Source organism: Acinonyx jubatus, chromosome C1, assembly GCF_027475565.1.
Source record: "Acinonyx jubatus isolate Ajub_Pintada_27869175 chromosome C1, VMU_Ajub_asm_v1.0, whole genome shotgun sequence".
Lineage (NCBI taxonomy): Eukaryota > Metazoa > Chordata > Mammalia > Carnivora > Felidae > Acinonyx > Acinonyx jubatus.
This window is the reverse complement of record NC_069381.1, coordinates 167,640,427-167,662,243: the sequence shown is the minus strand read 5'-3', so window position 1 is coordinate 167,662,243 and position 21,817 is coordinate 167,640,427. Positions and strand designations below refer to the sequence as shown.

The following is a 21,817-nucleotide window of genomic DNA, read 5'->3' as shown; positions in this document are numbered from 1 at the left end:
TTTGTTACATTTGCTTCTCTGCTGCCCTCCTCAAACCTCTTCACAGGAAGACAATACCTACCCCTTAAAACTTTTGGACTTGGACATAAAGTCTCCAAAGAAAAAATGCAGTTTGCTCAAACTCAGGTTCTACACTTAGGGTGTAGACAAACAAAACCAGGGAACAAAACCTGATTTCAGAATAAGGGCTACATTTGGATTCTGGGAGGCTTCATTGCATCCTGACTTCCCTCAAATCTAAAACTAATATTTAATTACAATGTTTTCTTGGACTGACTAGCCAATGTTGAAACTGGATTCCAAACTTCTTATAGCTCAACCTCTACATGCTTTACCAAAAAAAAAAAAAAAGACAAACCTGACTCTATTATTTGGAAACACCAAGCACAGCTTTTAGGACTTAAAAAAACAAAACAAAACAAAACCTGATGAAGTCCCTCGCTTTTGGACACCCAACTTCCCTTTTTTCTCTTTGTATGTGAGAGAGAAGGGAAGACTGCCTGCATTTCCCAAACCTCTGCAAAAAGGGGGAAATCTCTTCTTCTGATTATGGCCTTTCAGAAACACCCTCATCATGATTCTGTGATCACATTAATTCTTTAGCTGCTTTTTCTGAAGGATTAGAAGCTTTGGAATCCACAAGTCTTTCTTTCATTTGATTTATTATCTGACTCTAAAACTCTTATCTAAATTCATGGCCTCTCAATTTGCAACCTTACAGGCTGTATTATTAGGTAACATTTGTTTCCAAACAGTTCTTTTGAGATAACAATACTGTTTTAATACATCTTTGAGGTTTTGCTATTTTTTTTTTTGAGGTTATTTTTTTGCAAGAAGTTCATTAGCTATTACTTCATGTTTATACTTGCACAGTATCCTCCCAAATGCACTTGGTTAATTCAGTGTCCTTTGCAGTATTCACCGTTTTGCTTTCATGGCCACTTTAAGTGGGGACTTCCAGAAGGCATCCATAACTCTGCAGGGAGAACTTTTCTCCCTGAAGTTGGAGTAAATGCCAATAAATATTTTCAGTTAGCTACTTTCAGATCTCGGGTCTTGGTTTAGAACCAATAATTTTGTTACTTCTTGTTTTGCATATATCTTAAGTTTTGTATTTTGCTGTCTGCCAATCTTTTGTAACAATCATGTACCCAATAAAGAAATGATCTCCAATGTTTACGATCTTTATAAATATGAAATATACATGAGAAGTGCATGAGAGTTCTCTTTCCTCGCCTTCCTCATTAATGAAATGAGGCCATAAGTGGTGTCTAACTGCTATGTACCTTCCTGAAAGATCCTTCTTGGCATTGAGGAACAAAACCATTAAATATGAAATAACTGACTCTTGATTAGGTATACTTTCAGAAAAAGATCTTGATCAAAAGGGGGAAATGTAAAAATTAACACAGGAAAACCTCACTAAAGTGGACTGGGAAAGTGAAAAGGTGGAAATCACATGACTCAAAGTCAATTACAGGAAAAACTATCAACTGCAGACCCTAACAGAAGAATTATCAAAGGAAAAAATGATCAATTATAGGTCAGAACAGGAAAAGATATACACTGAATTTTTATAAGAAATTGACTATCCCTGCAAATCAGCTAATGAGAAACTGTCCTCACTCTGAATTCCTGCTTTTCTAATGGACTTACATTCAAAACAACCCCCCTGAACTTCCTCCTCCTCCTCCATAAAAGAACATTACTTTTATTTGCTAGACTGGCCTTTGGTTTTGCCATAGCTTGTGTGTCCTGAATTATAATTTTCTGCTATTCCTGAATAAACCTATTTTTGCTAGTAAAACCATTATATTTAAAAAGTTAACAATACCACATTATCTTGCTACAATCAAAAAATTTTCTAAATTTCAAATATATCTGTCCTCAAGAGTTTTAGGTAAGAGACTGGTCTTGGACCAGTTTTAGAAAATCATATGCCCACAAACTTACCAAACTCTCTTCTATCCAATGTTATGATTTCAGGATCATCATCATAAATACCTAATTTAAAAGTAAACATTATAAAATTAACAGTTTATCATAAAAATAAATTACCACATAGAAACAGATTACTTAGGTCTTGTTTTAAACACCAAAAATCAGATTACTATACTAAATGTCAAAGTTGAAGAAAGTGCAATAAACAGAAAGACCAAGAGTAAATAATACCACTGGTAATGCATCTAAAGAATGATAAAAAACAAAAAATTAGTTTCCCGATATGGACTGTTGCAGCTATGTTTGGGGGTTCCCAATACCCATAATTTCATCTCCACAGAAAATTTCTATTATTATTTTTTAATTTTTTATTTTGCAATAATTATAGACTACCAGGAAGTAGTAAAAATAGCACACACTTCCATGTTCCCTTCACTCAGCTTCCCCTAATGATGACTTATGTAGTTTTAACAAAATCTAGGAAATTGACACTGATACCTTACTGTTAACTAGAGACGTCACTTCCTTTTCTGATTATGTTTTTTTTTTAATAAATAGTATCACTAAAGTATTTCCCACTGTTAAAAGTCTTATTAGAATGTTTATAGAGACAAAGACCAACTTAATTAATACAAATTTTACTTATTGTAATTAAAACCAGTGTGAGAAAATTTGTTTCTATATAAGATACCAAAATAATACTAGTGATGGATATAAACCAGGTGTCAGTAAACTTATTCTGCAGAGGCCAGTTAAACAGGTCTTGTGGGACACATGGTTTCTGTCACAACCATTCAATTTTGCCCCTGAAGTGAAAGAAGCCACAGATAATATGCAAATAAATGAGCATAATTTTATTCTAATTATCATATTCTCATAATTCTATGATTAATTAAAACCTTACAAAAACAGGTGGCTGGCCAGATTTTAGCCCATGAAATGTAGACTACTGATATCAGATATATACTATTGAGCTGCAGTGATATATTAGAAAATACTATTTTGAAGGAAAAAAAAAGGCAGTCTTGAGAAACAAATACTCCAGATATGAATTTAAAATATTTTATGTAGTCTAATATAAAAGCATACCTCAGTTCTTAGTGTGCATTTGAGGCTAATCAATAACGAAGAGAAATACCGGGTAAGCAAATGCTCCCTCTAGCCTTGCTGGATACCTGTGTTTACTTTACCTGCCCTTGATTTCTTTAACTTGCTTCCTCCCTCCACACTTCCCTCATTTCTTATTCCTGTCAACACGTCAATCCTATTATTAATAAGGATTCCACAAGAGAAGGATGGCATTTCTACTGAACTGACCACTATTAAAGGAAACTTTAGATTTTCTTGGAAAATATGATGCTTTAAAAATACCAAAAGGCTTTAGGATTTAACATCTACTGCAAATATTTTTTTAATTAAACTACAATCCTTATTTTAAAAGTATCTAACAAGATCATAACCAAAATACCTTCACATCTGTGCAGACAATATCTACATACCACCTGACTTTCCTTTTGAACGCAGCTCCCATGTTACATTAAACAGTCAAGGTGACACATATTAACTGCCTATGTTAAGTGGTGAAACAAAATTAATTTTCTAAATTTACTCAAATAAAAAACAAAATTTCACAGAGTATCATATCACCTTACCAAAATCATAACGATAATAATTCCAGCTTTCATATTGGCCACCTTCTTGATTATCTGCAAGTCCCTTTTCTCCGTATTTGTCATACTTTTTCCGCAGATCTTCATCTTTGAGTACTTCATATGCTCTATTTATTTTTAAAAAATCACTATGTGCGTTTGGGTTATTCTATTAAAATATTAGACATAATAGTTGTTTCAGATATGTGATCAAGTATCTCCAAAACCTCTACGAAGTTTTAATTTAACCTTGAAATTTCTGGGAGAACAGACATCAAAATAAGGAGGAAGAATACAGTATGAAATGGGTTATTATGGATTGAAATTAGAAAGTATTTTGAAGAACTATAATCTTCCAAAAAAAAAAAAAAAGAATAAGAAAAGAACAGAGAAATGAGAATTGAGGCCTCAAAAAGCTGAAAGATATGGCCCTACAATGTAAGTCATTCCTTACATGAAATGCAATTGAGAAAAACTAATAAAACCTTGAAACCTTTAATTTTGTAAATATTATTTTTTATCCCAAAACAATTACAAAGAAATTTGTAATTTTTCTATTTGAAGCAAAATCAACATATTAACCAAAAACAAACAAACAGAAATGTCCCCCAATCCATCAAATGATTAAATGAGACTAGTATCAGAGTAAAACTCAAAACTGGATTGGAAATGTTCCTCATTCGTTACTCTTTCACAGAACTGGTTTTTGAAGAATGCTTTCATCTAAATAATAATTAGGTGTAAAAGGTCTACTACCTTTCATATGGAAACTTAAAAATCATATTTCTGAAATTTTAAAGAAAAATATGAAAAAATAAAAATTCTAAATATAATAGAAGGTAAATCTCCAGGGAAAGATAACCAACTAACAAGTTTTAGTGAAATATTGATTCTACTGCTGAACTTTATGCAATCAAAATAAAATAACCCTCTTTTAGGCATTTTATATAGAAAACAGAAAATTATAAACCATACCTTTCAAATCCTTGAGGAGTTAAATCTCATTAAAATAATTAGATAATTATAAAAAATACCATAAGTATTAAAACTAAATTAGTTTTGAAAGATGATGTAATTGAATATATAATCAAATATTTATGCCTGGAATTACCTGGATTTGGCTGCTCTTAAGTTTTCATTTGTAATAATTTCTGACTCTGGTGTGGGATTTGTGCATGGAGAAAACAGTACAAGTTGAAGCATGTTATTATTAGTTATTACTGCCATTTTTAGCAGGAACCTTCCAAGTTCTAAGGGAATAATTTTCCTATTACAGTTATAAAATACTTGTTCTTAACTTACTTTACTAAGAAAACTACTTCAACTACCCCATAGACATTATCGTTGGTTTTGGAATTAACATCTGTAATGGAACTGGTACAACTCAGTTTTCAAATTAACAGGGAATTGCATTTTTGATATCAATATTCTTTCACACTGTTCTCAACCAGAATATTTTGCTGCTTCTGTTTTTTAGTACAGAAGCTAAATTGTGACTTTTGACATGTGATTGTTTTTAAGCATTTTGAGCACTTAAAATTTAACTATGTATCAAAACTTCACTGAAATACATTAATCAGATGTATTTAAAGAGAAAACTACTTACCGGGTTTTTATCAGGATGTAGCTTCAACGCCAATTTCTTAAAAGCTTGTCTTATTTCTCTACTGCTTGCAGTTTTGGATACTCCAAGTAAACTGTAAAAATCCTGATCTGTGCCCACTAAAACGGCCATATACACTATTAGAAAACACAGAATGACCCTTTTCAAGTCTCTGACGTAGTCATTTTTATTTAACCAGACTCCCATTCTTTTTCTTACACAAGTTCTGATTTAAGTGAACATTAAGATACACGCTGGTTCCAACTGATAGAATATGCAGGTTTGAGAACTTCTGTTCACATTACTCCCAGGGCGAATCAAGCATCATGAAACTTCCTCCCAAAATTTCAATCTAAAGAGAGGAAACAAGGTAGTTAAAAATATATTAAAAACAAACAAACAAACAAACAAAAAAAAACCCAGCAATAACGCTGTTAAATAACATGGCCAGTAATACAAGCTCCATTTGATGGCAAATCAGGGTGAGTGCCCAGGCTCTATTCTTTGGGGGTCCCTTCACTGCTTCCATATCCAGGTAGCCAGATTTGTGAAACCACTCAAGATAGGAGGTAAGTGTAAAGGGTAGTGTGCGGTTGTAGCTAGCTAGAACACTTTGAAAACAAATTCAATGATTTGCTCTGATCAGCACCAGAACACAAGTCTGGGAAAAAAACGTTTCCTTCCTTTTCTATCTAGCTTAATTAAGCACAGCTCTTTTGTAAAACCACTTCCTTTTTGGCCACTTCTTTACCACTGTAAGGCTACATCGTTTTCATTTTAATCAGATTTCACTTGTAGAAAATATCCTTTGGAAGGACTAGGGAGTCCTTTCAAAGAGTATTTTTCATACACCTCTTCCAACAAGGGCAGTGAATTTACATTGTTAGACAACATACTTAGTATGGCCGGTTTGTTCCGAATTTTCCCAAAAGGTCCTTACACTACATGTAAGTAGGGACTACTTTATAGAAATAGTCGAATAATAACTACAAGTTAACAGTAATTTTATCGCAAAGTTTACATCTAAGATAAATAAAAATGAAAAGGAAACAAAAAAGGAGAAGGAATCAGTTATTTTAACATGCTCACCTGTGTAGGGTCAATAATCTCCACTTCATCAGATCACAAAAGATACCAAAACACTTTGAAAAATCTAACCTTCTTAGCATTGTTTCTCCTTTCTTCATTTAATCCTAAATATCTAAATCTTCTCCTTACCTGCGGTCTTTGGCTCATTTCTAACTTGTTTCATGAAACCAAAACATAACTTTGTAAAGCATAGTGATGGAGAGTAACAAGTATCAGACTAAAAAACTAGAGGAAAATAGAGAACACATTCTCCAATACCCCTATGGGACAAGTGGTGTTGCTAGCGGTCGTTCTCAGTCAGCGTGGGTGTGGTTGACTTGATCTCCGCCAAGCTTCGGGGACAGGTGGAAGCTGCAGGTAAAGGCAGAATGAAGGATTTCTGGCTGCCATCACCCCAGAATAGGATGCGGGGAGAGGGGAAAGTTGGGGAAGTCCCGTGAAAGAGACCAATAAGTGCTGCTGGTGTGTGAAGTCTCCGGCCGGGTTAGGGTGAAAAGAGACTGAGTGACTGAGGCTTAAGTGAGAGAAACTGTAGCAAGACGTGCGGAGACGAGGTCAGAAGGGTGATGATGTAGATAATCAGAAAAAGATGGGGAGCGAGAACACAAAACCCGTCGCAGGGGCAAAGAGGAAGGGAGGGGAGACTGAGGTGCACAGGCATTGCGCTCTCCCTTCCAGGAGGGCCCAGGCCGCCGCCGGCTCCTACAGAGCCCCGGGCCCCGGCCCATGCCCACCTCAGTGTAGCGGGGTCGCCTCCTGCAGCTACTCCCCCATCCTCAATTCCCGGCGGCGGACCCCACCCGGCCGAGCGCAAGCTGTGCGCGCGTGAACAAAGCGCGCACTCTCCGACCGCCGGGCCGCCGCGCTCGGGATGGGGGAGGACGAGCCGCACCGGCAGCAACGAGCGCTGCAGTTCCAGTCGGCTCCTCGCGCCCCGGTCCCCACGGCGAACCGGGGCGGGGCCTGGCGCGGGGCACTGTGGGAAAGGCGGAGAGGACGCGGCCTGGGAACACCCGCAGCAACTCGGCGGGCGCGGCGGCAGCTGGGTGGGGAGGGCGGTTTAGCTTTAGGTTGACGTGGCCATCAGCGTTGAATCCGGCTCCGGCTCCGGGTCCAACCCGGAGCTGAAAAACCTGTTCAACCCCAGAAGCTCGCGCCCCCGCATTAAACCGGCTGGCGCACGCGGCAGGCCGGACGTAGGTTGAGGGAGCCCGCCCCTTCCTTCTCCCGTTGCTATGGTGACAGGGAAACCTGGGAGGCGGGTTTAGGCGTGCAATTTCCGAGTGGCCATATTCTTAAAGGGAAATTAGAGCTATAGAGCGTTTTTCTGGTTGGTGGGTGGGTGTGGCAGAGAGGGGAAATTTTGTGGATAAAGGGGAGCTTTATCTAGCGGGCTGAAGAGTCAGTAGGAAACTTGGGAGAAATAAAAATATTTGTGTGTGTGTTAGAACAAACATTTGAGCATTCTACAGTATTGTCTGGTTTCCTAGTCATTCACGCTAGAAACTGGGGTGTTATCCATACTTCTCTCTCTCACCTTTACATTTAAGTGGTTTGGTACAAAAACTTCAGTTTTGATCTGCGAAACACAGAATAGTGGAAGTAGCTACATTTGCAACCATCAAAAGAAAAAAAAAACATTGTGAGGATGCCTGCTTAAGACATTAACCCTAATATGAAATACGTTGTAATTGGTAACAATTTCATGGGTAGTAAATCAAATGTAAGCTTATAAAAAACTGACTGAATGGGATCCCTAGCTGAACTAATACATTGCAAGAAAGAGAAGGAAGGAGGTGAACAAAGGCAGAAATATTAGAAGAGCCTAATGTAATAGTAAATATGTGGTAGGAACTAGTCTAAGTATACACGTATTAATTCAGTCCTCCAAATATTCTTATATTATTTTGACTATAATTATATCCATTTCACAATTGCGGAAACAGGTAAATATGTGATAGACCTGGGATTCACACTTAAGCAGCTTGACTCCAAAGACTGCGATGCTAATCATTATGTCACACTGTGTGTGTACCAACAAAATCTTTAGAGTAAATTGGAAAGCAAAATAGAAAACTGGCGAATCAAGCAGGGAGCTGATCACAGTGGGTTTTATGCTATGATGAGAACATAGACTATCTTTTTGGTAATGAGGAAGCCCCTTAAAGCTTTTAAAGTAAGGGACTCAGGCTGTATTTTAGATTGTTCTGGTAGCTTTTGGAAAGTGAATACAAAGGGAACCAGATGAGAAAGGAAGAACAGTTAGAAGAGTGAGTGCTAGAGAAGGTAAATTTGGCAAGAAATGGTTATTGCTTGGATATGGGAAATAAAGGAGAGGAAGGATCTAAGGTTAGTTCTGGTTTAGGTAGCTGAATACATGCACTGAATGAGGATCGGGGGAAAAAATAAAGGGTTCTGATTTGGATATATCTATTTCAAAGATCCTAGATTATGTCCGAATAAATATATCTGGCCTAAATATCATGGGGAATATTTAGACTGAAGAAAAAAATAGGAAATCATCAAATAATCTGGTAGTTGGAGCCATGAGTATAAATAAGAGTACCCAGAGAAAGTATGCAGAATAAAAGCTGTGAGCCAAGGATAAAATCTTGGGGAATTCTGATACCTAGAATTTACACAGCAAAGGAAACCATCAACTAAATGAAAAGACAGCCTTTGGAATGGGAGAAAAATATTTGCAGGTTATATATCTGATAAAGGGTTGATATCCAAAAAATATAAACACCTATAAACTCAATAGCAAACACCCCAAACAATTTAATTTAAAAAATGGGCAGAGTAGGGCACCTGGGTGACTCAGTCAGATGAGTGTCCAATTTAGGCTCAGGTCACGATCTCAACAGTTTGTTTTGTAGGTAGGTTTCATAGCCCCATGTTGGGCTCTGGGCTGACAGCTCAGAGCCTGGAGCCTGCTTTGGATTCTGTGTCTCCCTCTCTCTCTGCCCCTCCCCTGCTTGCACTCCATCTCTCTCTCTCAAAAATAAACATTAAAATTTTTTAAAATGGGAAGAGGATCTGAATAGACATTTTTTTAAAGAAGACATATTGGTGGCCAAGAAGCATATGAAAAGGTGTTCAGCATCATTAATCATCAGGGAAATACAAGTCAAAAACACAATGGGATATCACCTCATACTAGTCAGAATGACTGTTATCAAAAAGAGAAAAAAAATAACAAGTGTTAGTGAGGATGTGGAGAAAAGGGAACCCTTGTACTGTTGATGAGAATATAAATTGGTGCAGCCCCTATGAAAAACGGTATGGAAGTTCCTCAAAAAATTAAAAATACAACTACCATATGATCTAGCAATTCTATTTCTGGGTATTTACCCTAAGAAAATGAAAACACTTATTAGAAAAGATCTATGCACCCTCATGTTCGTTGCAGCGTTATTCACAATAGCCAAGATATGGAAACAACCTAAATGTTGATTGATAGATGAATGGATAAAGAGAATGTAGTATATATGTAAAACAATATTATTTAGCCATAAAAAAGAATGAAATCTTGTCATTTGTGACAACATGGATAGATTTTGAGGGCATTATGCTAAGTGAAAAAGGACATAAAGAAAAAGACAAATACTATTTGACCTTACTTACATATGGAATCTAAAACACATGCGCACACACACACACACACACACACACACACACACAGAACACCAAACTTATAGATACAGGGAGCAGATTGTTGATTGCCAGAGGCTGGGAGTAGGGGGTGGGTGGGATGGATGGAGAAAGTCAAAAGGTACAAACTTCCAGTCATAAAATAAATAAGTCCTAGGGATGTAATGTACAGCATGGCGACTGTAGTTAATAATGTTGTAATGCATACTTGAAAGTTACTAAGAGAATAGATGCTAAAAGTTCTCACCATAAGAAAAAAAATCTGGGGCGCCTGGGTGGCTCAGTTGGTTGAGCGTCCAACTTTGGCTCAGGTCATGATCTCACGGCTCATGAGTTCAAGCCCTGCGTCGGGCTCTGTGCTGACAGCTCAGAGCCTGGAGCCTGCTTCGGATTCTGTATATACCTCTCTCCTGCCCCTCCCCCGCTCATGCTCTGTCTCTCTCTCTCTCTCAAAAATAAATAAACATTCAAAAAATTTTTTTAAAAAAGAAAAAATTCTGTGACTATGTATGGGATGGATGTTAATTAGACTTATTTTGGTGGTCATTTCACAACATATATAAGTGTTATGTTGCATATCTGAAACTAATATTTCAATTATACCTTAATAAAGAATTTATAAATTAAAAAACAGAACGTTTTTATTAGTGCAGGTGCACTATGACGGAATTAGTGCAGGTGCAGAGAAATAAATAGATTCAAGAAAAAAGTAAGAGTATATATATATATGTGTGTATATATATATGTGTATATATATATGTGTGTATATATATATGTGTATATATATATATGTGTGTATATATATATATATATGTAATTTGGTGATGAATTGGTCATGGTAGGGTAAGAGAAAGACATTTGAAGACACATTTCTACTTCAGATAATTGACATCAGGGATGTACACCTGCTTTAGGGAAACCAAAGCCTTACCAGCATCAGTATAATAAATCAAAATTTGATACCCTTGTTCTATCATATCTGCATGAGATATGTTATAACAAGGGGACTGTTTTCATTTCTTTTTTTTTTAATTCCATCTGGGGCATTGCTACTCATCTTTTAAGACCTGTTCATGTTTCTTCTAAAAAATAATTTTCTGTGAGCCATTCAAGCATATTTGAGAATTTCATCCATTATTATTGCATTTATTATTCCATATAGTAATTATGTTTCATTGGTTGGTCTATTACAATGAATTCTTTCAGATCAGGAATTAGATTTTATTTACTTTTTCCCTCAAGGTCTAGCTAGAACAGTGCTTGGTGCCTATTCAATGCATGCATTATGATGGAATGAAAAGTCAATATTTATCATGTGCAAAGAGGAAAGAATGGACCTTTGTTCCTAAAGTCATTATCATCTGGCCAAAGGGGAGGGACATGAAGAACACACATTCACATGTAGAAATATAATATAATAATAAATATCAAATGAGTGGTATAAACAATAAGTTCTATAAAGACTCAAGTTGGGGCTTAATGGCTCAGAATCAAATGAGGGTGCAATATGGGTGTTTCTGAATTTCAAAAAAAAAATACATAATAAATTTGGAGTTTCAGAACCAGGTAAAATCTTTGAGGTGATGGAGTGCATTCTTTAAATTTGTAGGGGAGGAAACTGTGGCCCAGGAAAGTTGGTGAGTACTTGCCAAAGACACTGAAATGTAAATGGATGAAATGAGAATATAACCTATGTTTCCTGTCTTCCCAACCAGTGTGAAATGATAATGATCATCACAATAAAACTTACATGTGCTTTATATGTCCTAGACACTCTATCAAGCACTTTACTTGTATTAACACATTTAATTGTCATAACAATTCTGTGAGGTAAGTGCAATTATTACATCAATTTTACAGATGAAGAAACTGAGGCTAGAAGAGGTTAAGCTACTTGACCAACGTGACCCAGTTAGTAAGTGGCAGATGTTGGATTTCAGCCTGGGTGGTCTAGATCTGGAGTCTGTAAGGAGCACCACAATCAATTAATTGAAATATTTTTGACAGCATTTATTTAAGCTAAAATTAGGTGTTATTTCCATATATTTTTTTCAAAACAACATAATAACCTGTCACAAGTGTTTCATTTTGGGGGTAAATTGTAATAGCTTATTAGACCAGATCAATTATGTAAGGACACAATAATTGATAACTTAAAATCACCTACAGCATCCACTAATGGAATTGGTATTTGATATATGTGTTGAAAATATTTGAATTTGTGGTTGCTTATATTTCCGTGACGATTATAATTTCATATTCTCATCTCCAACAAGTAGGTCAAACTTTAGCTGTAGTTAACCTTTCTTTTATGCTTGTTTCCCTACATCTCAATTATTTTGAGACTACAGTTTTTAGTGTTAAAAAGAAGTTATGTGGTAACTAAGCCCTTAAACTAAAAGTCAAAATAAAGCAGACAGGAATGTACACACGCATACACACACAAACACACATATGTATGTGTATTTTGTAAATGATGGTTTTTCTTGGCACTAATTCCTACATAAATACTTGCTAAATTGAAATGAAAGCAAATACAAAGCAAATATGGGTTGACAGTCCCAAATATGGGAAATATTTTGTCTTTCCATTTTACTCGATAAACAATAGGGGGCCAGGAGATCAGATTATCAATTGATAAAATGTGCCTGCCAGCCTACCTACATCCCAGGTTTTTGGAGATGATAGAGAAGTTTATTTAAAAAAAAAAATCCACATCATTGTTGCAGAACAAGTGCCCTCTTCATTGGACCAGAAACTTTGAGGAATCCCTGAAATGTGTATCGACAGAAGAAATCACTGAGTAAAGCACAAGGAAAAACACTGTAAAATGTGAGAATGGCTCTGGCTGTTTGTAACTAATGAAGAGAAGGACATGGGAATGAAGGAGCTTATAGGTGTCTTTTGGTTGAGTCACTGCATTTAGGGTAGCTATGCAGGTTGTCCCCTGTGTGGGATGCCCCCAAGACCATCCCCAGGCTTGACATTTCACTAGAATGACCCATTGGAATAAGAATATAATTGTACTCATGGCTGCGATTTAATACAGGGTAAGGGAACAAAGCAGAATCAGCAAAGAGAGGAGGTTCACAGGTTGAGTCTGGAGGAAACCAGGTGGAAGCTTCCAAGGGTCCTCTCTCAGTAGAGTCACATAGGGGACACAACTCCAGCAGCGAGTTGTGGCAACACGTGCAAAGTGCTGTGACCACATGTGCAAAGGGTTGTGTTCAAGGGAAGCTCAGTAAAGACTAAGTGACCAAAATTTTTACTGGGAGCTGGGAATGTAGGCATCCTTTGCTTAGCATGCACCAAAATTCTAGACCCCCAGAAGGAAAATAGATTTTCAGCACAAACTACATTGTTTTTAGAGTTCAGCCACAGCAAGCCATTCAGGAAAGGTGTCCCCGCCCTGCCCCCTCCTCCAGAAGTTATCAGCCAAATTCCCAGACACCAGGCAAGGACCAACTTTCCAAGCAAGACTTTCCAAGAACGAGAATCTCAGGTTTACTATGATAGCTTTTTTCTAGCTTCCTCTAATACTCTACTTCAACCAATCAAGTAGTGCATAGTGGAAGCATCTTCTGCCAGACAGGTAGAGTGAGGCAATGAGCATTTTTGAGGTGTCAAGGAAAGACCCTAGTTTGCTAAGGTGGAAGAAGATGACATATTCAGAAAATTAGTGATTGGCACCATTCTCCCAGCAGCACATTTTGCCTTCTTTGTCAACACAAAGGAGATCGTATAGTGCATAGTAATAGCAAGGGGAGTTAAGGAGTGTACGCAGAGTGGGCTATGTGCATCCCAAGATGTACACAGTTGATTTTCTGGGAGTGGGCACAGGGAGAAAATTTTTTAAGTTCTTTCTTTCTTTCTTTCTTTCTTTCTTTCTTTCTTTCTTTCAGGAGGAATTTTTATTTATTTATTTAAAAAAATTTTTTTTCTTTCAACGTTTATTTATTTTTGGGACAGAGAGAGACAGAGCATGAACAGGGGAGGGTCAGAGAGAGAGGGAGACACAGAATCGGAAACAGGCTCCAGGCTCTGAGCCATCAGCCCAGAACCTGACACGGGGCTCAAACTCACGGACCACGAGATCGTGACCTGGCTGAAGTCGGATGCTTAACCGACTGCGCCACCCAGGCGCCCCTCAGGAGAAATTTTTAAAAGCTCTTTTATTTTTGAGAGACAGAGAGAGAGAAAGGGCGCAAGCAAGAAGGGGAGGGGCGAGAGAAAGGAGAGAAAGAGAATCCTAAGCAGGCTCCTCACTGCCAGCATGAGCCCCAGATGTGGGGCTTGAACTCACAAACTGCAAGATCATGACCTGAGCCGAGACCAAGGGTCAGTCACTTAACTGGCTGAGCCATCCAGGTGCCCTGTTAACTCTTTATTTAAAAAAATTTTTTTTTATTTGAAAAATTTAACTTGTATTACTAGAATGTCAGCTACTTGGAGTCAGGGATCCAGAACTCTGATCATGACAGAGAGGGGCTAGTGTTTTCCCAATCAAAATCCCCACAGCACTAGGACAAGGGTGCCTTTTCTGAATCTGATGGGTGGCCTTCTAAATCCCTGGGTCCTTGCCCAGAATGTGATAGGCAATGGAGGACCTGAACAGCTACTGCTTCTTTCTCAGGAGTTTTATCACAGGCCTGGTGTGTTTGATGTCTGGTTGTTTGACATTGTTCACTCAACAGTTGGCACAAAAAAACGGGGCATCTGGGCCAGCATACCAAGGTCTGCAGATCAAAGACCTACTCTAGAAATGGGAAAAGCCCAAATAGGGCAGTATGACTAGTTTCAAGGATTGGGAAGGATAATTACTAACATTACAAGAACTAGTCCTTTGAAGTCTCAAGTTTCTTAAATAATAAATTTGCTGAGAATGCCAAGATTTGGGGACAAAGATTGCCAATATCCCATGGCTGTTATTAAGGGCTTCGAGGGAGTTGCATAAGATGTGACACAGAAGAAGGGTGATCCAGAACTGCAGGTGAAACTACTAGTTGAATATTCTGGTGGGTGGAATGTGCAAAGAATTTTAGATAAAGTAAGACCAAATAAATAGACCATTTCTCTAATCCACTTTCTATAACTAGAGCAGTGAAGGTTGTCATGTAACCAGCATAAACAGTGTTCTGTCAACACTGTGTAATATGAGATAGATAATGCTTTTAGGTCACTATGTAGAGCAAGAAGAGGGGGAAGTTTAAAGTGTGTGGCCATTAGTATCATCCCATGTGCTCCCTGCTTCCATGAAAGTGATAACCTTAAATCAGACCAAGTGAGTGATAACCTTAAATCAGACCAAGTGAACTAACAGAATTTCTGGGTTGGCCTCCATAATGAGGTTACTCCTTGGAAGGCTATGTGTTTATGGCATTTAGATAAAGGGGCCAAATGGTAGCTGCTAACCAATCCCACCCCACCATGATCCCAGACTTGACTGATGATTCATTTATTAAAGCTCTGCAATTGCAGATGCTCACATAACACTGTTAAAGCATTGAGAGTATAATACTGTTTACTTTGGGGCTATCCAAAGGCCCTCCAATCAGACATGGATTACACTTTATGGCCCAGAAAATGATAAGCTAGGCCTTCCAGCGTAGGATCCTATGACTATTGCATGCACATATCATCTGCAGAGTGTGTGGCAATAAAGTGCTGGAACAGGTGCCTAAAAAAGACAAATTTCAATAGTCTGTTGCTTACCATGCAATTGGTAGACTGGCTGGACCACCTACGTAATGCTATATCTGCCCTAGGTACATCTCCTCAAAGATTTATCCATTCTTAGCCATGTTTTAGCAATCCAGAAAATTTGGGACATGGAAGTATCTGGAGTGGAACAAATACAGTGCAGGACCTCAGCCTACATACAACTTCCCACAATCTCTCCTTTTCTTTCCTACCCTGACTTGATCAACTAGTTAAGAAGCCCAGACTGCATCTTATGTGAGTGGGTGGGTAGACACCAACCTAGATGCACTGTTGTGGCCCCTCTCTCTACCTTGTCCCTTGTTATATTGCACTTCTAGATGCAGACATTGCACTTCCGCACTTAGGCAGACACTCTATTGTGTGGTCACTGCAGTTATCATTCTTATGATACATGTACTTATTATTAGCTCCATGAAAGGTGGGAGAGTGTGGTGACAACAGGGAAAGTCCTAGATCCCAGAGAAATTGATTTCTGGTTTGGTGGGTCAGATAACAACTTATAACTGTTTGAATTGCATAATCATTTGGTAACCCACAGTCAGGCATTCACTCTCCTCCAGGGTCTAGTAGAAAGCTGAGGACTACTTTCATGTTGATAATTGTTATGAAAGGACACCATTGCCATGTAAACTCTAAAGGCCTAGGCTGTGATTTTCCTAGTGGGGCATATTAGAAGCACCTTACAGTATTTCAGTCTGCCACAGGCATTTCAGTATCATTTAGGTCTATTGCTCATCAGGTTCAAGAGAAAGAACCATTTGCATCACAGCTTAGATCTACTTATTTCAGACTCTGAAAGGGCGGGCCTACGCCGCCGACTCCATCTTGTTCTGTGTCCTTCACCTAGACCACGCCTCCTCCCCTTGAGTAACCTCCCTCTCACCCATTCAAACTTCCTGATCAAAACACACCCAGCGACCTGCGTAACAGGACTCTGACCCTTCCCCAGCCAATTGGCCGAGGCCACGCCCCTTCCCCAGCTAATCGGCTGCCCCTAGACCCCTATAAAGCCTTTGTGCTTTTGAAACTCGCTCTCTCTCCCTGGTATCTCACCGCTGCGTCGGTGCAGGTAGGGGACTGAGCTCGAGCTAGCTCGAATAAAGGCTCTTTTGCTTTTGCATCGGACTCGGCTCCCTGGTGGTTTTTGGGGATCACGAATTCTGGGCATAACAACTCTTTCTTAATTCAGATCCATCAAAAACTGGCCAGTCTCATGAATTACTTGGCAAATGAGTTGAAGTAACACATCTATATATTGTAGACACTGCCTCCAAAATTTGAGAAACCACCCAATGTTGAATCTTTTCCTTCCATGTTGATGCAGCAACCCATACCTTTATGCCACTTACACTACTTATACCATTATAACTTATATCAACTCATACCATTATACCACTTTAAAAGAGATATTACAGGGCACCTGGGTGATTCAGTTGGATAAGCATCCAACTTTTGGTTCCAGCTCAGGTCATGGTCTCGCAGTTCGTGGGTTCAAGCACCACATCAGGCTCCGTGCTAACGGTGTGGAGTCTGCTTTGGATTCTCTCTCTCTCTCTCTCTCTCTCTCTCTCAAAATAAATAAATAAATTAAAAAAAAAAGGAGATATTCCATCATGTCCTCGACCACTGGACCTCTAGAAATCTTACCAATATAGCAGGGTCCTGAAGTTTATCTCCTATTCTCTGGCATATGTATGGACTTGTTACATTCTGCTTATCTGTTCCAAATCAATATAGTGGATCTGTATGATGGTCTTAGGATATTGGAATGACTAAAGTCCCTCCAAACCATATTATGACAGTAAGAGTTTTAACATAGTCCTGGAATAAGGTAATAGAGATATGCTGTTGGTGGTGCCAGGTACATGGAAATTGTTTCCGTTTTCTCTTCTATAACTAAAAAACCCAACATTTAGTAGGTTAATTACTACCTGCATACCAGGTGCCAAAGATTGTGCTAGATTTTTTTTTCAGCTATGAAAATATATTTGAAAATGTAACTTTCTTTAGCATTATCACTTTATTCTCCAAGAACCAATGACTTTTGCCCTAGCCCAAAAGGCAAGTTAAATGAGAATATGTTAGGAATCACCAGTCCTGCATGTCTCAGACTTTCAGTGGTGCTACTAATGTTTGAAATTCACCCTGAGGTGTAATTTTCCTTTTAGTTTACTTTCCTTGTGTCTGTGTCAAACAGTTTCAGATGCTTCAATTTGACCCTTTCTAGCATAAAAGCTCTACCTTCCCTCAAGGAACCAATGCTGGGATTTTGCTTGTTATTAAGCATATTTATATTATACAATCTAGGACAAGGGAAGTAACCATAGGATGGTTTTACATCCTCTTAGACTTACTATTAGACTCAGGCTAAACTCTATGAACCCTACTGTGCTTAGCAGATTATGGTGGCATTTTGGGTTGCTAGGGATCAACAAAAACTCAGAATTACTGTCTAAAAATTCCCAGAAGGTCTGGTTTGTTTTCCTTTCCCAAGGGAAGTGTAAGTCTGGACAAGGGCACTGGTTCCCCTGGGGCAGGCTAAAGGGGGAAAATTCATAGTATATTCCTGTTCTCATGTTGCAAGGCTCTCTCTCTCACTTGAAGTCTGGGAGTTGGTTCAGTCTGGGAGCTAAGGAAGTCTGTGAATCTCCACTATGGTAACTTATTTTTCTGTCCAGAATATCTAGACGTTTTTCTTCTATATCTCTTAAATAGTAAATAGCTGCCTATCATTTACATTTGTTGGGACCCTATAGTCAATGAGCCATTGCTACAATCACTGAAGATCAAAACACTTTATTTTAATTCCATTCTGTAATAATTGTACCCTCCTATCCCTGCTAGTTTAACCCTATCACCTGGGCTCTACAGTTTTGGGATCTTATTGTTCTCAATGAAATCAGCAACTCATTTCTACTGCAATATTCTCCACCATCATTTCTGCCCAATAGAGGATAGCTAACACAGAGCTCTTTAAGGATGTTACTGCCCCTCTCCCAATGTATTTGTTAATACTTTGGTTAAGTTAATGTTCTTTTGTTCCTCCTGAAGGGATGGTTTGGGAGTGGCAGAGTAGACTGAATACCATAGATCCGTTTCAACTTATCCGTTTTCCTGAGCCTTTAGACTCCTTCCTCTATAGTATTCCAGGAAAGTTCTGACATTTCGACCTCATTAACTACAAGAAATCATTTAATCTAGGCTTCATTTAGCTAACCTAACAGATTATTAACAGGTGCTGATGCCAAAATATTAGACATGATATCCTTAAGTGAGTGCACTTATGTCAGTGAATTTGGCCCTACTGAATAGTATATTCTAGACTTCTTGGTCTAAATAGAACTCATTTTTCTACATGCTTCCTGGGCTCTGGTCAATATGAATTGGAACTTCTATTATTTTTTAAATTTTTACATTTTTCTATGAAATTTAAAAAATGGAATAATTTTGATTTATAGAAAAGGTACAGCGATAGTACAGAGAGTTCCTGTATATTCTTCACCTAGTTTCCCCAAATATTTACACCTTCCATAATCATGGGACATTTGTGAATCTAATGTTTAAAAATTGGTACTATACCATTAACTCTACTACAGACTTTATTTGGATTTTGCCAGTTTCTGCACTAATAATTGGCAGTTCTTCTAACTCATTTTGTGTGCACACTATTTCTTGAGGAAGCAGGTCTTGTACTGCTCCATCCGGACTATGTTGGGCCTTGAATGAATAAGATCTAGAATGTTTTGGGCCTAGAAAGAATAAGAAATGGTAGGGATGAGTTCTGGGAGCATCATTGTGAGGAGCCCAAAATATCCAATATATAAGGGTAGAAAAAGAAAAAGAAAGTTTCAAAAAAATTCTTATTTCACTTAGCATAATGCTCTGTTCTCTAAGTTCATCTATGTTGTTGCAAATGGCAGGATATCCTTTTTTAAAAGGCTAAATAAAATTCCATTGTGTGTTTGTATGTCTGTGTGTATGTGATATTTTCTTATTCATTCATCCATTGACAGACACTCAGGTTGTTGCTATACCTTGGTTATTGTAAATAATGTTGAAATGAACATGGGAGTATATCTTTTGGAGAAAATTATTTCTTTTGTATATTCATATATCCAGAAATGGGATCGTATTAGTTCTATTTTAATTTTTTTGAGGAGCCTCCACACCATTTTTCATAGTGGCTGTTTCAGTTTATATTCCCACCAAAAAGGTTCCCTTCTCTCCACATCTTTGCCAACACTTGTTATTTCTTGTCTTTTTAATAATAGACATCCTAACAAACGTGAGGTGATATCACATTGTGGTTTTGATTTGCATTTCCCTTATGATTAGTGATTTCAATTACCTTTTCATGTACCTGTTGGCCATTTGTATGTCTTCTTTGGAAAAATGTCTATTTAGGTCTTTTGCCCATTTTATGAATTTTTTTTAACTTTTTGTTTTTATTTTTTAGAGAGAGAGAGAGAATAAGTGTGAACAGAAGGGAAGGGCTGAGGGAGAGAGAGAAAATCCGAAGTAGGTTCTGCGCTATCAGCACAGAGCCTGAAGTGAGCCTTGATCCCATGAACCACAAGATCATGACCTGAGCTGAAATCAAGAGTCATGTGCTTAACCAGCTGAGCCACCCAGGCACCCCTGCTCATTTCATTATTGGGTTAGTATTATTATTATTTTTTAGCTAGTAAGTTATGTATCTTGTATACTTTAGATGTTAACCCCTTATCAGAGATGTGGTTCGCAAATATTTTCTCACTTTCAGTAGACTGTCTTTTCATTTTGTTCATGGTACTCTTTGCTGTACAGAAGCTTTTTAATTTGCTGTAGTCCCACTTGTTTATTTTTGCTTTTGTTGCCTTCACTTTTAGTGGCAAATACAAAAAAAAATTTCCATGATTGATGTCAAGGAGCTTACCACTTATGTTTTCTTCTGTAAGTCTCATAGTTTCAGGTCTTAAATTAAAGTCTAATCCATTTTGAGTTAATTTGGAGGTATGATGTAAGATAGTGGCCCAGTTTCATTCTTCTGCATTTCACTGTCCAGTTTTCCCGATATCACTTATTGAAAAGACTGTCCTTTCCTCAGTATATATTCTTTGTTTCTTTGTCCTAAATTAATTCACCATACATGCATAGATTTATTTCTGGGTTCTCTATTCTGTTCCACTGAATAGGTGTCTGTTTTTATGCTAACACATTACTGTTTTAATTACCATAGCTTTGTTTTTTTTTTAATATATGAAATTTATTGTCAAATTGGTTTCCATACAACACCCAGTGCTCATCCCAAAAGGTGCCCTCCTCAATACCCATCACCCACCCTCTCCTCCTTCCCACCCCCCATCAACCCTCAGTTTGTTCTCAGTTTTTAACAGTCTCTTATGCTTTGGCTCTCTCCCACTCTAACCTCTTTTTTTTTTTTTCCTTCCCCTCCCCCATGGGTTCCTGTTAAGTTTCTCAGGATCCATATAAGAGTGAAACCATATGGTATCTGTCTTTCTCTGGATGGCTTATTTCACTTAGCATCACACTCTCCAGTTCCATCCACGTTGCTACAAAAGGCCATATTTCATTTTTTCTCATTGCCACGTAGTATTCCATTGTGTACATAAACCACAATTTCTTTATCCATTCATCCGTTGATGGACATTTAGGCTCTTTCCATAATTTGGCTATTGTTGAGAGTGCTGCTATGAACATTGGCGTACAAGTGCCCCTATGCATCATACTCCTGTATCCCTTGGATACATTCCTAGCAGTGCTATTGCTGGGTCATAGGGTAGGTCTATTTTTAATTTTCTGAGGAAGCTCCACACTGCTTTCTAGAGCGGCTGCACCAATTTGCATTCCCACCAACAGTGCAAGAGGGTTCCCGTTTCTCCACATCCTCTCCAGCATCTATAGTCTCCTGATTTGTTCATTTTGGCCACTCTGACTGGCGTGAGGTGATACCTGAGTGTGGTTTTGATTTGTATTTCCCTGATAAGGAGCGACGCTGAACATCTTTTCATGTGCCTGTTGGCCATCCGGATGTCTTCTTTAGAGAAGTGTCTATTCATGTTTTCTGCCCATTTCTTCACTGGGTTATTTGTTTTTCAGGTGTGGAGTTTGGTGAGCTCTTTATAGATTTTGGATACTAGCCCTTTGTCTGATATGTCAT

At 38.1% G+C, this 21,817-nt stretch overlaps 1 protein-coding gene across 2 annotated transcripts in view; it reads right to left on the bottom strand.

The window, feature by feature from the left end:
* DNAJC10 (DnaJ heat shock protein family (Hsp40) member C10) overlaps nt 1-7,476 on the bottom strand; it is a 52,487-nt gene extending 45,011 nt beyond the window's left edge. Inside the window, exons 1-4 of one of the 2 annotated variants that reach the window (XM_027055234.2) lie at nt 7,017-7,476; nt 5,197-5,545; nt 3,594-3,759; nt 1,954-2,004 (exon numbers count right to left, since the gene is read on the bottom strand). In XM_027055234.2, coding sequence (XP_026911035.1) covers nt 1,954-2,004; nt 3,594-3,759; nt 5,197-5,400 — 421 coding nt within the window. In that variant the 5' untranslated portion in view covers nt 5,401-5,545; nt 7,017-7,476. Of the gene's footprint in view, nt 1-1,953; nt 2,005-3,593; nt 3,760-5,196; nt 5,546-6,282; nt 6,996-7,016 lie in introns of those variants that run through there. The other variant, XM_015086910.3, reaches the window with a different exon arrangement.
* Between the last annotated feature and the right edge of the window lie 14,341 nt (nt 7,477-21,817).